Below are 17,270 nucleotides of genomic sequence, written 5' to 3'. Positions count from 1 at the left end.
TGAATCTGTTGCTGGATCCGTCCAGCGTGCAGAGTGTATTTGGGGGAAGAACAGAGGACTTTAAAACTCAGAGGTGCATGAATCAGTAGCTCGCAGGATACTTCAATCGCATCTTTGAAGGCTTCGAGTGGATTCTCTGAACGAGCAGCTATGAATTCCTTCATTTTTCTGATATTTGCAGTTGATATGTCTCGCCATGGATTCAATGCATCAGAACGCGACTTAATTTTGATTTAGCATGCTTTCTCAACCAAAGTTTGGACAAATAACATAGTTTTTATGATCTTCATTAGATTTTCTACGAAGGAACTCATTTTGGCTGCAAGATTTTAGAAGTTTGATTTGGACAACTGATGACGGCTTCGCGGTTAATGGCTGAGATTAAATTCACTCTGATTGAACAGTCAAAAACACTTTTTAAATATATATTTCTATATATGCTCACCTAATAATATATATATATATATATATATATATATATATATATATATATATATATATATATATATTCATTTAGTTATTTAAAATTCATTAAATTAAAAGTGAAGGGAACTTACAAACTCATGTTGGATTTGAGCATATTTTCTTGTAAACATTAGCACATTACAAATTTAAAATATGAACATAAAGACTATCAATTAGATGGTATATAAGCTATTTTACCTCAACTTTAGATAATAAACTATTTCACATGCTGAAGCTCTGGATGTCAAACCATGCAGGCCCATGGAATTTCTTCTCATTGGCGTCATGAACTTGTTAGAAATGTGAGAAAATAATGATGAAAGAAATTACTTAAAACAGCACACAGTACAACCAGACGTTAAATATGGTCAGAGATTTGTGAATTATCAAATCGAATACTCATTTCTAGGAGTAGATAAGTCGACCTTTCAACCAGTCAATTCAACAAAGTTTAAATTGTCATGAATCTTATTCAACAAAAAATTAATTAGTAGGTATTCAGATTTGAATGTGACTATGAATTTGTTCTTCACTTAACATCATTCGATTTCGAGTCAACACGACCACGGCCCACCTTCTATCTAATCCGAGGCGGGCCCGGGCCTGGGCCCTGGCCTCTCCCCTCGACCATGCTTACCTAAAGCGTTGAATGCTGTGTGATTCGTCGGAGTGGGTCCCTGTCCAGGACAGTGTGGGTCGAAAATCTGATAGCAGAAGACGAATTGGATTCGGACTCGTGTACGGGCGGATTTGACACGGCGCTGTGAGTTTGATTACACTGTTCCTCGAGTCCGGAACGGCATTGGGCGGGAACCAATCAAGCGCAGGCGCAGCTCTCGATGTTCGCACGCTTCCCCCGATCACCGCCTCCAGCCGGTCGCCACCAGTTCCGATTCATTCGCATGTTTGGATCCTATGTGTCTGGCAAGACACGGAATAACATACGAATCATTCCAATTGGATTACTTCACATTATTTTAACGAACGACCAGTCGACAACCAATTGTGTGTGTGTGTTGTAAACGATTGTGATTCGACTGGAACATGTGATTCGCATGGGCTCCATACCAAGTTACCAACTGAGGTAGACGACGGGAAAAGAGGGTAGAAGAGGAAGGGGGAGAGAGAGGGAGTCGGTGATGTTAAATACTTGCGCTTCCGCAGTGGCTCCCTTTCTTTTTCACCTCACGAGCGTTTCTGTTCTTGACAATTTCCACGCCTCTCGGCTCTCCCTCCATCTCTGTCTATCGCCCTGGTCCGCCGTGATTCTTGACAGAAGGTGGGTCGGCGAGTAGGTGCTCGTCTCGACAGAGGATAACCGGTGGAGGTCTTCTGTTGCTTTCTAGGGTTTCCGAGGTGCCCGTTTCCGCCCTACTCTTCCTGCTCGTCGGATGGGTGAAGCGTTGGAAGGGCTTGGAGCTGAATGTGGTGATATTCAGCGGTTGTTCTTCGATTTCATAAAGGTAATGGTTGCAGTAACGGTGAATTTTTTCTTGTTTTTTAAGCCGTGCATGTTTTATTTTTCTCGTATCTCTAACTTTTTAAGAATCTTTTTCTTTCCTTTAAGATCAAGTTTTTTAAAATAATAATAATAATAATTTTGAAAAAAAATAAAAATATGATTTTTTTTCCTCACGAGTGTTTCGTTTTGGAGTGACGGTTCGTTTCAGCGAAGAAATTCTCGGGACAGTTTGATATCTATATATTTTGAGTTTGATTGTTTTTGAAAAAGAAAATCTTGGAAATGAAACATGTCCAAAAGTTGATATTTGTAGCTGTGTTCTTATCCGAGAATTTAATCAGTGAGCTTCCTGATCCTTCCCCCTAAATTTGGGCTTGCATATCTTCACGATTATTCTGTCATTAAATCTTTCCAAAAAGCAAAAAACTGACTCTTTTTTGGCATCAATCTTCACGTAAAAACCTACCTCTAGCGTCGTAATCTCCGGCGAATGGGAGTATGTGTGGCGTACCCGAGCGGATGAGGCCTTCTTCGTCTTCAACCTTGCAAGAAGAGAAGGAAACGAAGAACATCAATATCGGAGGTGGTAGTCCTGCGGCCGTAAGAATGACTCCAATCGCTACCGACAGAGATGAACCTTTCTCTACTGTTCTGGAGCTTGCGGCGAACAACGACGTCGCCGCTTTCAAGCGAACAATCGACCGTGATCCTTCCTGCTTTGACGAGGTTGGCCTCTGGTACGGCCGGAAGAGAGGGTCAAACCGGATGGCGCTCGCTCACCGTACCCCGCTGATGGTTGCCGCCACGTATGGAAGCCTCGACGTCCTCGAGTTCCTTCTCTCGTTGCCTACCTCGGTCGCCATCAACCGTGCTGCTGGGCAAGACGGCTATACGGCCTTGCACTGCACCGCGTCTGGTGGCTCTCCTAATGCGGCCCGTGTAGTGAAGTTGCTTCTTTCCGGCGGCGCCGACCCCAACCTGGTCGATTCCAATGGCGACATGGCCGCCGATGTGATCGTCGTCTCCCCAAAGCTGCCTGATGTGAAGGCTGCGCTGGAAGCTCTTCTAGGAAAGAGCTCTAATGATACAAGTGTGGAAGACCGTGAGATAACAGCAGTTTTAAACTCAGATTCACCTCCTCTGTCTTCCTCTCCTGATGCTGCTGGATCCCCATCGTCTGGCTCGGTTTCCTCGCCGATGATGACCGGAAAAGTTTATGAAATCCAACCAAATGCTACGTCCGAGAAGAAAGAGTATCCTTTTGATCCGTCGCTCCCTGATATCAAGAACAGCATCTATGCTGCTGATGAGTTCCGGATGTACTCGTTCAAAGTCCGACCTTGCTCGCGAGCATACTCTCATGATTGGACCGAGTGTCCTTTTGTTCACCCAGGCGAGAATGCTCGGCGGCGCGATCCAAGAAAGTATCACTATAGCTGTGTTCCTTGCCCAGATTTCCGCAAAGGTGCTTGCAGGAGGGGTGATATGTGCGAGTATGCGCATGGGGTGTTTGAGTGTTGGCTTCACCCAGCGCAATACCGCACGAAGCTTTGCAAGGACGGAACTGCTTGTGTTCGCCGCGTCTGTTTCTTTGCCCACACTGATGAAGAGCTCCGCCCGCTGTACATGTCCACCGGTTCTTCCGTCCTTTCTCCCTCATCGTCCTCTGCTGCAGTAGAGATGGCTGCAGCAATGGCCCTCATGCCTGGGTCTCCTGGCTCTGTAATGCCTCCTTTTACTACGCCCATATCGCCCTCTATGAATGGTATCGATCGCTCTTCCATTACATGGGCTCAGCCAAATTTGTCTCTGCTGCATCTTCCTGGTTGCAATCTCCAGGCTAGCAGGTTGCGATCGTCTATCAGTGCAAGAGACATGCCTTTGGATGATTTCTCTGTGATACCTGAATCTAATTCTCACCAGCTGCTAATGGATCCATGTCATTCTCGTTTGCGTTCATCGCTGGGAGGCCAAATGCCAAGATCGAAGATCCTAACTCCGTCTAACCTTGATGATCTTTTCTCTGTTGAAATTACCGCCTCTCCAAACTATAGTTCTGATCAAGGCACTGTTTTTCCCCCCTCCAACAGGACTCTTATCCTCAACCAATTTCACCAGCAACAGCAACGCGTGCTTTCGCCAATCAACACCCTCTACGCAACAAGAGCCATAGACAGCCAGCAGCTGCCTGGACACTCAGCTCTTGTACAGCCCTCACTCGGTGTTCCTTCATCTGGCAGCATGTCACCCAGAAGCATGGAACCTGTTTCTCCGATGTTCTCTCGTTTGGCTTTTCTTGCTTTAAGGAAGCAACATCAGGAAGCAGCACTTCGGGACCTGAGTTCCCGTGATGTTGGTTCTATAACCTCCCCGGTCATCAACTCCGCTGCTAATACCTCATGGTCAGATTGGGCGTCACCGCGTGGGGCAATTGACTGGGGGGTGAGTCGTGAAGAGCTTGGCCGTTTGAGGCGGTCATCATCCCTTCGGTTACAAAGTAACAATGAGGTGCCTGATCTTTCTTGGGTCCATTCCCTAGTGAAGGAACCACCACCTGAGAAAATGCTCGATGCTTCAGCAAGACTTGCCGGGCCTTCCCTGTTGCTGTCTGCCAATGGAGCCGCGGTTACCAATTTGGATTGCCAGTTTCATGGCCTTGATCAAGCTGATGCTCTCTGTGATTAGCTCGAGCACTGTCAGCTTGGTCAAAGGTAACTGAGCAAGTTTCAATTTTTCTTCAACAAACTGAACTGCAGAGGAGAGGATGATGATATTTTGAAAGATCTTAGTAAATAAGATTTTTTTGATTAGTTGGATTCAACTTGAATGAAGATTAAGGATAGTTCTCAAGATTCTTTTTCTTCTACAGAGAAAATTGTTGTTACTATGTTTGATGAGTCTTAACAGCCGGAAAACATTGTATAAAGTTGCTTTTGTTTTGTATTATTTTATCAGGTGTTTTTTACCTATATTTCTTCTTTCATTTTGAAATTATAATCTATAATGTTTTCCATCATTCCATGGCCACAAGATGTATCATTGTTGTTTGGTTGAAGAAAGAAATATGGTTATGTGACTTGGTTTGGATGCAAGAAGAGTTTCCAATTTGCTTTATGTGATTATGTCTTTGATAGTGGAATTCGTGGAAGATGGAAATTCGTCAAATAAACGATGCATTGATTTGTCTCTTTCATCTGGCCTTTTTGATGCAAATTCTGTTAACACTGAAAATTTAGATATAAGCATCAAATCGATATAACAGTAGCATATCTGATGCTTTTCCGGTCGTGATGTCTTCAATTGGCATCCATTTTTCAAAGTGGAGGATGCTTTATGGTATCATATTTCTTTCGGTGCGGCAATGGATAGAAAGGCTCTGGTTAGAAAGTTGGCCTATTCAGAATTGCACCAAACTACAAGATGAGTAGTTTTCATATATCCTGTAACAATTGAATTGACATGTGTGTTATTTGTTCGAGAATTCCTCTATCTGCTGACAAACGAAATTGACGTAAAGCCAATGGCTGGGAGTTTTGGTGGCCATAGTTGATGTGGGACAGGAGAAGGTAGTCTTTTTGGCTCCTGCCTAATTCCTCTGTGCATGATTTGGAACTAGATCTTGTGGCGTCTGAATGCATGTCTAAGTTTAAGCGCCTACAGATAAGAGACTATAGTTTTCCTTCAAATTTATATGTTTGGATCGATGTCTTTGTTTTTTTTTTGAAAAAGGCAAATACGTGTTTACTACCCTTTTCAGATTTGTGAAATAATATATTTTCAGTATAATACATCGATATCCTAAATGGGCTGAAGCGAAATGGGCCAAGAAATCACTGCGGCCTTTTTAATTCCCCCGATCGACCGCCTATAAAATCTCGCAGACCCTTCCCTTTTTAGGTCTTTAGTGCACTTTTCGTGTCGGTCGACGCCAACTTCGGCGACAGCGCAGAGCAATAGAAGGCGGAGGAGAAATACCCTTCCTCTCCATATCGTCTCTACCGAAATGCCGAAGCATTTCGGACCTGCGGTACCCATCGGTGTTCATTCTGTGTCTCTGCATCAAATTTGTATTCTTTGTTTGAGGCTCTATTTTGTTTTGGATTCGAGGCAAGAAGAAAGAAAGAAAGAATGAATGAATGAACGAAATGCAGCGAACTATATTAAAAGGACAAAGGCGGTTGATTGTCTTCAAGTTAATCTGTCCCATTTCAGGTAAAGCCGGGTTCTATCAACTCATTTACGTCAAGGTTAGGTTGGTGGATGTCAATCCTTATTTTTGTTTCGTTGTCCAGGAAATTATGCATTCTAAAAGGCATATTTTCGGAGAACCAAAGAGGACGGTGGAGGGGAACCACAAACTTACTATCGCATAAAGAATATCATGTTCCTTGCGCACGAGCCTCTACTTCGTAAGTTGAGGTATAATTGTTTGTATCACTAAGAAGAATTATATAGAAAGTTGAGGTAGCAACAGTTTGAGAAAAAGAAAAGTAGAAGCATAAAATTTTATTGAATAAATAAAGAAAATGCAGGATTAACTGCTATTAGACTGGTTGAAGATGTTATCATCAAGAAAGTTTAGCGATATTACAGGCTCTTCTCTTTTTGTCACGTTGTATCGAGGGGTCATTTTAGTTATTTATATATTAGAAGATTTGATACTAGGTTGGTAAAGAACTTGTTAATACTTGTTCTTGATTATCACAGTTTTCTTTCTGCACATATTCCCATGTTGAGTTCTTAGATAACCTTTTGGTGAACTGCAAGTGCTAGTTTTACCTCGCATCTGTCAGGGAATGAGAGTAGATCCAGAATTATGCAGTAGTTATTGTGCCTTTATCATAAATAAACATTTGGATTGTGAAACTAGATTTAATAAAGATGTTGATTACAAGTATTATCTTTAAAATTGTTCTTCTTAGAGTGGTAAACATTGATATGTTTTATTTTTATTATGTTTATTCTGATACAGGGATATAAGAGCTCATAAAAAACCAGAAAATTATGAAATCGTTCAGGGAAAAGAGTTAACCTTCAAGTTATAAGTGCAAAGCTCATTATTTTCTTCATTTGGTCTTGAGTTCTAAGCATTAATTTTACAAATATAAATTATATGTGAGAAAAATTATCTCTCCATGGAATATTTTAATGTCCTACATCTTGTAAAACTAGTAAACTTGGTTCATATATGGCTTACATTATATTGAATGATGCAGTGGAACTAGTTTGAAATCTCTGCATTATGTTATATGTCTCACATTTTAGACTGATGTACAAAGAATTGTTAATAGATTACATATATACAATTCTGAAATATTGCTTATGCAAGAGAGATAAATATCTGTTATACATGAAAATCTCTAATGAGTCGCTAAAAAATGACAGTGATTTTCTTTTTCTTAGTATTGTAAATGGGGGTAGGTAGTGACGGGGTGATTGAATTTTTTTTACTATTATATATATATATATATATATAATTAATAGAATAATTTTATTAGGTTTAAATATATTAATTAAAAATAAAAAAGTTAATCTAGATATTAAAAAAATGTTTTTAAAAATATCATATATATATTATATTAAATTAATAAGATAATTTTATTAGGTTTTAATTAAGCCTATTTAAATTATCTCAATCATAACTAGGAGTTGATTAAAATTATTAATATAAAGTTTCTATTAAATCCTAAGTTAAAAAAAAAGCTCTCTTTGTTTCATTTTGACGGTGTTTCTTTGACTTCAGACACATCATCAGACTTGGGTGATGCGTCCGAACGTGTCTCTTGGGCCCGACGATTAGTTTGGACCCGTCACATGAGCCCAAATGTGTTGTCCAAGCCCAACGAAGGACTTGGACACGCCACTCGAGACTAACCTAACAATGGCAGCCAATGGCGGTAGCAGTGATGGCAACGGTAGCGGTGGCGGGCAACAACAGCACTGCCGGTTCGTGGCGGAAGGAGGCGCTGTAGGTTTTTTAACCTAAGTTTACTTTGACCGCTGTCTCTCACAAATATGGTGCGGTTGAGGTCCACCTCCCGCTCAACTGCTATTTGCAGCACTGCTTTTTCTTTATATGCAGCTTGATTTGTAATACTTCTCGAATGATTATTAGTTGGTTTTCTAAGGCAACTGTTAGAAAAATTAGCTACTAAGTCTTTTATTATATCTAACAGAATTAGGAAGTTGTTTAGCTGAAAATGGATTATCCAATCAGTTTATGCATTACAGAGGAATCCTGATTGTTAGATTAGTTATCTCAGAAAATCCTCTCCATAAAAGAGGGAATGTGATTGCTGGATTATAAGTATCTATAGTTGTCTAGAATCTCATAAGATTGTTGTGGGTTACTTTTTAACTCCTATTTTCAATAAAAAGGGGATGGAGGATGTGAGGATAATTATAACAAAATGCTGATTTCATTACTTGTGATGCTAAAAGATCTTGTGGAATTAGTAAAAAATATATATATTTGCCACAGCTGGAAACTAGACTAAATGGCTCACTATGCCATCTAGGCTTGACTTTTGTTTCGGAAGAGGGTGCTAGAAATCCCAAGTTCCTAGTGATGGAATAAACCAAGGTTCTGATTTTTTTGATCATCAATAATTTACTATTTTTCCGATTGTAAACTTCAGATTTTGACCTCAATAGTAGGAATAAAAAATGAGCACACATTAAAATTGCATTAATTTGTGAAGAATATTAACACCTAGATTTTCATTAGAACATTCATAGTTGTTTGGTGATCCATAAACTGATGTTTAACCAAGTTGTTGTTTTGACCAAATTGGAGCAACCTTCCACTTTGGATCAAAGATCATTATCAGTGGCTGAACAAACTTCTTTTCCTGGGCGAGGCACTAAATTGTATTTTTTTTTGTCCATTCAGTTCTTTTGATCCAAAGTGGAAGGTCGAAACAAATTTTGTGGTGAATTGTGTTGAAGATGATTGAAACAAATTTTGTGTTGTGAAGAAACTTCACATAACAATGATTGGATTAGTTTTTTTTTTGTTTGTTTGTTTGATGAGTAGGTACAGCATCTGTAAGGAAATGCTTTGAATATCAACAAAAATTACAGAGCAAATAGATGTCAGTTAACTATATCAGTTTCATAGATCTATCTGTGCTGCTTGTTCTACTAATTTGATTGCAGAAACTGCTTTACTAATTGACATCATTATCAGGATTCTACCCCCATTGTCACCTTTTGTGGACAATGAGCCTGAAGGATGTGTTCCTGAGTATGCAGAAACAATCAAGCGCCTGCAAACAGCAGCTAAAAAACAAGTGTGACCAATGCCTCTAGAAAGTCAAGATCTAAGGAATAGTTGATATAATAGAAGCTAATGAAGCTGCTAAAAGGAAACGAAAGGTATTTGCATTTTAGTCTTCTGTTTAGTGTTTCTACTTATAAGATTATATAAGCTGTGATAGTATTACATCTGATGATGCTTGAGAAGCAGTACCATGATGAATTGAGCATGGGGCTTCGAGGAATAACATACTCTTCTTCTCTAGCAAATGTGAACTCGGATAACATAGTTGACAATGACAATGAAGAGATTGTTACTCGTGTGGAAGAACCCAACCACTTTTCACCGGTTACAATGTCACAATAAAAGAGAATTAACTTTATGAAGCAATGAACTGACCTGTGTTATCTGGTTTCACAAAGGATTTTGTTTGCTCTCTGGTTGTCTAGATATACCTCTTTAATTTGTTTTTATGCGAAAATGCTATACTTTATTATACTCTCGAATTGCCCTTGCGGTCATTTGATTCAAAGCCATGACTTCAAGGTCACACAATAATAATTTTAAATTAAATTATATGACTTCTAACTTGGCCCTTCCTGACAGATCGGTCCAGAAAAGAAAAAGGATAAGGTTATAGCTTTTGCATGAGCGGAAAAAAAAATGCAAAAGCCAGAAACAAGCTTTAACTTGTTCTGTCCGATATGCCGACTGCTTGTGCCTCCATAACAAAGCCCCTTCTCAGCTTTGGCAAAGTTTTTTAGATAGTATCAGTAAGGTACTCAAATGCTACTTGTTTTAGATCATCTTTTTCATTATGTTTTTCATGGAGATGGCAGTTAGTGTATCCTGTGCAAAATCTGTAATAGAGATTTCTAACTTTTTGCTGTCCAAAAATTGAAATTGTCCTTCTATTTGCACCAGCAAGGTTTGTTCGAGTGAGTCTTTGAAAACAACTGAAGTTACAGGATCAAATCTCATCAGGTAAACAACAAATCCAACTGAGCCATTCAAATCATGTAATGTGGCATCCATTTCCCTATCATCTTATTTTTATTTTCTATATTTTTATATTAAATAATTGAAGTCGAGGACCGTCAAATGTCCTAGCTTAGTCCAAAAGCATTCTTTATATCTTTACTTTTGGACTTGTCAAACGCATCGTCTTGTTCTGCAAACTAATGGTGATGGCAGGCAGTGAGGTTTTCCCTGAAGAAAATAAACGACAATGACCATAAATAATAAAAACCCTCAACATGCTTCCACCAACTTCATCCCTGACCTACTTATCATAATTGCACCATTAATCATGATCATTATGTATATTCCACATCACATGCAATAGTACACTTGTAAAGGGCATTCTCAACGTCCCCACGCTTAATGACTAACAACCACAATGATGAAAACGATCATGTCGCAATTAAATGAAAGAGTATAACACTGCCACTACTGTTGGCCCAACTTCAACGGGCAAAAGCATCTCAATCAATCTCTCTTTCCTTCATGTGGGAATATGTAATTATAGTTCCTACGAAGAAAAAAAAAGGTGACACATTGGAATTGAGAAAACTATATACAAATATTCACTGATCACCTTCAACCTCTTTCTACAAATCAACGCCATGAACTCATTTGCATCACTTCATTTGTATTACACAATTGGTGTAAGTAGTATATATGTTGAGTAAAAATGAGCTCTTCAAATTGACTACAGTTTGAAGAATTTGCACCGGAGAGAAATTAAAAGAGACGTACGATACATGCATGTCTGTATAATTCGAGTCCATATGATCATTCAGCTTGGAAATCAAGGAAAGGAAAAGGGATCTCTCTCATCAAGTCTTCCAACTCCCACTCCCCCACTCTAACGTTGTTTTCTCCACCCTCCCAATTGACCGCCAATCCACCTCCTTCGCCACTGCTATCACGACTTTGGACCATGAAATTCCCTTCAACATGGCTACTGATCATGTTGCCACTGCTCGCCACATTATTTCTTCCATTCCCATCATCCATGCTGTACTTGTCCTCTTGTCCGCTGTCAAGAGGAGGCACAAAGAGATCATCTTCACGTCCTTCCACGAGCCCTTCTCCTCCTCCCTCTCCTTGCTCTATCGCCATCATCCCTTGCACTCCACTACCAAACCCATATGCCCCACAGGCCATGGCCACCTGATGAGCCACACTAGTCGGGGCTTCATGGAAGTAGGAGCTGTGATCCATCCTTGGCAAATTGCACCAACTGAACTCAGGAAGAGGGAGTAGATCATAGTGGCTGACCGCAGACGGCAGATTGCCCTGCAATGACGAGGACGAAGACGATGATGAGTCGATGTGAATGGTCTGACTTTGCTGGTCATCCTCGTTGATCGTGGTCTCTAGTTTAGTACTCTTCTGTTCTGATACAATGCAGCTGTTTGAGAATGGAGAGGATGAGATCTTTAGTCTCTTTTTGATGGTGGAGTTCCAAAAGTTCTTGATCTCATTGTCGGTGCGGCCTGGTAGTCGAGCTGCAATTTGAGACCACCTACATTATTAGACGAGAAACACACTAGTTAATTAGGAACTTAGTCATTTAAATAATTAATATCGACACATATATAACACTCGAGCATAGTTTAATTGATTTGAATATCCACATTCAAATAACTTTGCAAAGAGATGAATTAAGTTTAAATTTGGGATACAAATTACATATACACCTAGCTAGGTAACGAATGTGATCACTTGTGAATAGTTGTGATCATGAAGCTTAGAGATGGTAAATAAATTAATGAACCTGTTGCCGAGGATTGAATGAAGATGAAGAATGAGCTCCTCCTCTTGGACGGAGAAGGCGCCGCGCTTGAGATCCGGGCGCAAGTAGTTGATCCACCGAAGTCGGCAGCTCTTCCCGCATCGCTGCAAGCCTGCATTCCTGGCGACGTCGCTCCAACACCCTTGCCCGTTCCTCATCATGTAGTTTATCAGCTTCTCGTCCTCCTCCGGCGACCACAACCCTTTCCTCAGCTTGCAACTATTGACGTGGTTACCGCCACTAGTACCACTCATCATTATAAGGCCACTGCCCGCCGTCAAGGCATCGGCCGGCTTCCTCATCTTTGATAGAACGATATTGGCAATGAGAGCTAACAGATGATAGAGCACGCGTTGATGTGGAGGAGGAGGCAATTGGATATATATGCACAGTTAAGTAGAAGGTGAAATGAAAGAGAGAGAGAGAGAGAGAGAGAGAGAGAGAGAGAGAGAATCTGATGTTGATGTGGCAAGGCACTGCACTGTGAACTTTGCTTACAACACGGAGAAGAAGAGAATAGATCAGCCTCTCTGTTAGGTGTTGAGTCGAACAAAGAAGGAAACACCCGAAGATGAACATTAATTAACTACACTGCAAATTAAATCTTCAAATAAATAACAATAAAAGGAGACTTTTTAATGTGTGCCTGAAAGAAAAAGAGATATAGGATACTGTGAAGGTGGGTCTACTTGTCTTTGACTCCAGTTCTTGTCTTCTTTTTTGTTTTTTTTTTTCGTTTCAGCTATCTTCACTCACAAGGTAATCATTTAGAGCTGGAAAGGAAAAAAAAGAAAGGAATACGATAGAGAGAGAGAGAGAGAGAGAGATTGTTTTGTTGTGAAGCCAAGCGATTTGCTTGGACTTCACATAATCTCACTCTCTTTCTCTCTTTCTCATCATGAAGAGTAGATATGTATAAATTTGCAAGATACATGCAGTACAAATATGGTTATTTAATGCAGAGTGCAACAGCCTTTGGATACTGTCTACGCATGGATTTCATTGATAACCCTGCATGCATATATACACATTTCAGTGATCAAGAATATTTAACTTTACAATTTTACGAAGATATATATATATTATATCGATCTAGGCCATGATCAGCAAATCAGGTGCTTTCATAGCTTGTTTGAACAAAGCTTGCAGTGCTAGCTCGTGTATTCCCCTGAACTATGTACAGTATTGCTCCTGCTGCACTTCTTTACTTTATAGCTTAGTGGTTGGTGCATTTGTCTCGGTGTCTTCGTTTCCAAGTATGTATGTATATATACGTATCTGCTTTCCCAATAAAAGAAAATTGAGAATTAATTACAGTACTCAAGATAATTAATTAATTAGCTCCTTGTCTTTAAAATTCAGTTAAATAAAAAGAATCATCAAACATTGTATAAACTCTTTTATTTGGTTCAGACGATGATGTCAAATCAAAAAGATTGCATTTGAGCCAACAACTGACAAAGTTTGATATATTCTTGTTGGGTAAATATTGATATATTGCTTGTCGAGAATTGACATTGTTTTAATTTGTTACGTACCTGATGATGAAATGAAACCTGAAGGAGCGAAGAGAAATTAATTAAGTCACGTATATTTGACTAATTGGCAATGCAAAACATATGGAGATACTGTTTTGCATAAGATTCCTCTTCCAAACCATCGATAGCCAATTAATAAAGGAGTGAGTGATGATCATCAGTTTCGAGTCGAATATGGATGGTGGAAGGTGGCTCTCTAAAGGAAATCTCATAAAGATCTTCTCATTATATATTTTAATAAAAGAAATCGATCGATGTGATTTGTCTAATTTACTTAATTATATAATTTTCCTTAAACACTCGATATATTTAGCATCTTTGACAAATTGTTTCATTTTGATCAGGCTAGCTAGTAGTGTGACCTATATATAGTTAATTAGTGAGGTAAATAAAATTATTATAGAATATAATGGTTAATATAATCATTATAGAATATGAGTTTAGCAAATTAAGCAAGTGAATCAGACACCTATATATATGAATGAGATGGTTCACATGGATCACTTTTATGGAACATAATCTATCAAATTCAATTTAATTAGATCAATAAAATGCATGCTATGGGAGTATATATAATGCATGAGATTAAGATGATCAGTAAATTAGGAACATTAATTATGACGCTCCTAATTAATCCAGTGCATGGTGAAAACATGTAATAACATAAAACTTGTATTTTAAAGTAAAGTAAAAGCAACATGTGATTCATATGGTGATCAAAATAAATGGAAAACGAAGTTCAAAAGTCCATTGAGATCACATTTGATCGATGAATTATTTGGACCGGATTCAATTAATTAATTAATGCTTACGTTGAAAACGTCATTCACGTTTTGTTTGTTTGTTTATTTTTTCACGAAAGCAGTCATGTCAATCAATGTCGTGATCATTGGATGTTTGAAATTAGATATTCAGTCATGGTTTTTTTTTCCATAGAAAATTTTTTGTCATTCATTCCACCGATCGAGTAAAGATTTAATTAAACCTTGCAATCGTCAGACCAATGGTTAAAGATTGAACTAGTTTTGTATCTCTCTCAAATTTCATGTCCTGCTGTTGATTTTCCAATAAGAAAATACTATGCGTTAGAAAATATATTCAGTTCATTGTTCTTCCAAATTGTTTTCCAAAAAAGAGGGGAAATTAAAGTTAAAAATTTTTTGGCTTATTGTATAAGAAAATTTATTTATTGCATAATAGATGTGATTGACCCACATGTACTTGATTTTTTTTTGGCAAAATAATTATCCCCAAACAATAGTACAATGATTAAGGTCCTTTGACAGATTTTAAAAATCTCATATTTGAGATACGATGCATTGCAAATATGTTTTTTATTTAATGAATAGAGGATTAGAAAAAGCGGATTGTCTGCATAGCCCATCACCAGTGCTTCTTGATTTATTTTGATGCTCGATAAAAAATTTTTATCGAACACAATGGCAAAATAATTTAAATTAAGGGTGAGTTAGTTTATTGCAAAATAATTTAATTATCAATGGAAAATATATCTTGGAATTTTTTTTGTTATTTGGATGAGTTAATGAAAAAAAAAATTCCTGCATGAATGTAGAAAAAAACTCTCTAATTAAATTGGATCGATAGCCTCAATCCCTAGCCAACTCAATCCAATCAAATTAGCTTAATTGAACTTGGTTAGCTAGTCCAACTTGATCCTCCTAACCAATTCAACCATCTAACCTCGCCTGTTTGGATCAACCTACTCGAACCAACATTAAGGGCAAGCGGAAGACATCAAGTTTATTCCACCATCTCACTCTACCTCATCTGGACCAACCTGACTAGCCCACCAATCTACTCTAAGATATATACAAGGGAAATGAGTGAATGAATTCCGTTTATCTCTAAATGAAGTCATGAGTTTTCTTCAAAAAGCTGCACTAAAATTAAGTTCTTAGCTAACGAATTTGTTGATTGACTATTGCATTATATTACACACCCAAAAATCTAAAAAATATTTTATTTTTTGACTATTGCTAACAAATAACATCCTTTAGGCGAGTAAACAAGTCAAGCCAAGCCAAACTTGACTATGTCCAAGCTTATTTATTTTCTTATTGAGCTTGTTCAAGCTTTTTTATTAAAAACTTTATTTTATTGAGTTCAACTAACGACACTGTTATACTCAAGTAAACTACTAAGCTATAATATATGAAGCTTATATTATTTTCTTATTTTTTAGCATATTATAGGCAATTTAAAATTATAAAATGTATAGATTACTATAGTTTTATGTATTTGAATAAAAATAGAAAAATTAATTCATAATTAAGATTTAGATAAGTTAATAATCATGTTTATTTATAAATTATTCATAAGATTAGTCATTAATATCAATAAACCGAGCTCACAAGTGTTTAAGCTTATTTGTTTTATATATTTTTGCTATCAAAGGGGCACAAATAATTAATGAGCTCTTATCGATCGAGACAAGTATTGAGCTTCATGAACATCATGTTCATTTTACAGCCCTAATTAGCTTCACAACAATCCGTTGATGCAAAAGGGCTAGCAGAATCATGAATTTAGGATACGATTGAATTCAAAATTTAATACGTACAGAATTATAATCTTAAAATCATTTTTTTAAATGATGAAATTTTAATCTTATTAAAATATTATATATATAAAAAGTTTTAACTATTTATTCAAAAGTAATATTAATCAATATATACACATATAAATTAAAAAAGATTTACGAAAATTTAAATAGTTAATTAGTAACACAAAGTTAGTTGAGAAGTTTAAAAATTAACTAAAATACTTAAATATTCAATTATTAATTTAAATAGTCAATTATGTTTTATTGCTTGCGCTTTAAAATTTGATAAAACACCAATTAATGTAGTAAATAATATGTATTAAGATGATGATTTAGTTATCAATTAAAAAAACATTATTAAAACTTTTCAGACAAAAAAAAGTTACTGATATTATAATTTCACATTGTATATATATGATTAATTTATTAATTTTGAGAATACATGATAAATCTATTAAAACCCATAAATATGTGATGTATTTAATATTTTGTTGCTTTTGTATTTGTATGGAATGATAAAAATATAATTTCATATTATAAAACTGTTCAAATATTTCAACATTAGCTGAGAAATAAAATAGGACATTTTAGCTGAATTCAGTAGTCCTCCTTAACCTTTTGACTCTATGGAAAAAAACACATTTTTAAAAATAATTTGTATAATTAAATGGCCAAATTTAAATACTTATTTAGGTTAAGTTTAAATACCTATATGTTGGGCAAAATTAAAAAGAGTAAATTTTGTATTAAAATTATCAAAAAAATATATTTTTTTAATCATCAAAATAGTTTGTCTACCCATCAAATTTTTTAAGACGTAGGTGCGACGAATTTTCAAATTGCTAAATATAAACAATCAAAATTTACCTAGTTATTTAAAATAGGTTTCGAAATGGATGATTCGAAACTGGGCCCCTCGACCGTTTATTTTGTGCAGTTCGGGGTTCGCTCGATGGACGTGGTATCGCGTTGCATAATTCGGCCGCGGAGGGGGAGAAGCTGCGTGTGCGCCCCATCGACGAACGCGCGCTCGGACCCCGGGGCATCCGCTCCACCCTCCAGCGCCCGCGAGCCCTGACCCCAACCCTAGCCGAACACTCAGCGGCGGCGTCCTGTCCCCGACGTGCATCGGGATCCGTCGGCCCTGCTTCGTTCGGCGGCAGCTGCCGCTGCCGGGGATCATC

At 37.6% G+C, this 17,270-nt stretch overlaps 2 protein-coding genes across 2 annotated transcripts; one reads left to right on the top strand and one right to left on the bottom strand.

The window, feature by feature from the left end:
* Nucleotides 1-1,673: 1,673 nt before the first annotated feature.
* On the top strand, nucleotides 1,674-4,935 carry LOC141833695 (zinc finger CCCH domain-containing protein 24-like). Its single transcript, XM_074721183.1, has 2 exons — nucleotides 1,674-1,928; nucleotides 2,400-4,935. Exon 2 carries the CDS (start codon nucleotides 2,426-2,428, stop codon nucleotides 4,610-4,612), a length of 2,187 nt encoding a protein of 728 aa, XP_074577284.1. The 5' UTR covers nucleotides 1,674-1,928; nucleotides 2,400-2,425; the 3' UTR covers nucleotides 4,613-4,935.
* Nucleotides 4,936-10,979: 6,044 nt separating this feature from the next.
* On the bottom strand, nucleotides 10,980-12,287 carry LOC141833697 (uncharacterized). Its single transcript, XM_074721184.1, has 2 exons — nucleotides 11,968-12,287; nucleotides 10,980-11,715 (listed from the first exon to the last, which is right to left on the bottom strand). The coding sequence occupies exons 1-2, from the start codon at nucleotides 12,285-12,287 to the stop codon at nucleotides 10,980-10,982; spliced, it is 1,056 nt and encodes a 351-aa protein (XP_074577285.1).
* Nucleotides 12,288-17,270: the final 4,983 nt, after the last annotated feature.

This window comes from Curcuma longa, chromosome 8 (assembly GCF_044706935.1).
Source record: "Curcuma longa cultivar G26 ecotype Majalengka, Jawa Barat chromosome 8, ITB_CL_G26_1.1, whole genome shotgun sequence".
Lineage (NCBI taxonomy): Eukaryota > Viridiplantae > Streptophyta > Magnoliopsida > Zingiberales > Zingiberaceae > Curcuma > Curcuma longa.
Note: the sequence above shows the minus strand (reverse complement) of the source record. Positions and strands in the feature narration are given on the sequence as shown.

Coding starts and splice junctions, on each gene's coding strand:
- LOC141833697 (XM_074721184.1), bottom strand. CDS start 12,287: ATGAGGAAGCCGGCCGATGCCTTGACGGCGGGCAGTGGCCTTATAATG. Junction 11,716..11,967: donor CATTCAATCCTCGGCAACAG/GTTCATTAATTT, acceptor CTAATAATGTAG/GTGGTCTCAAATTGCAGCTC.
- LOC141833695 (XM_074721183.1), top strand. CDS start 2,426: ATGTGTGGCGTACCCGAGCGGATGAGGCCTTCTTCGTCTTCAACCTTG.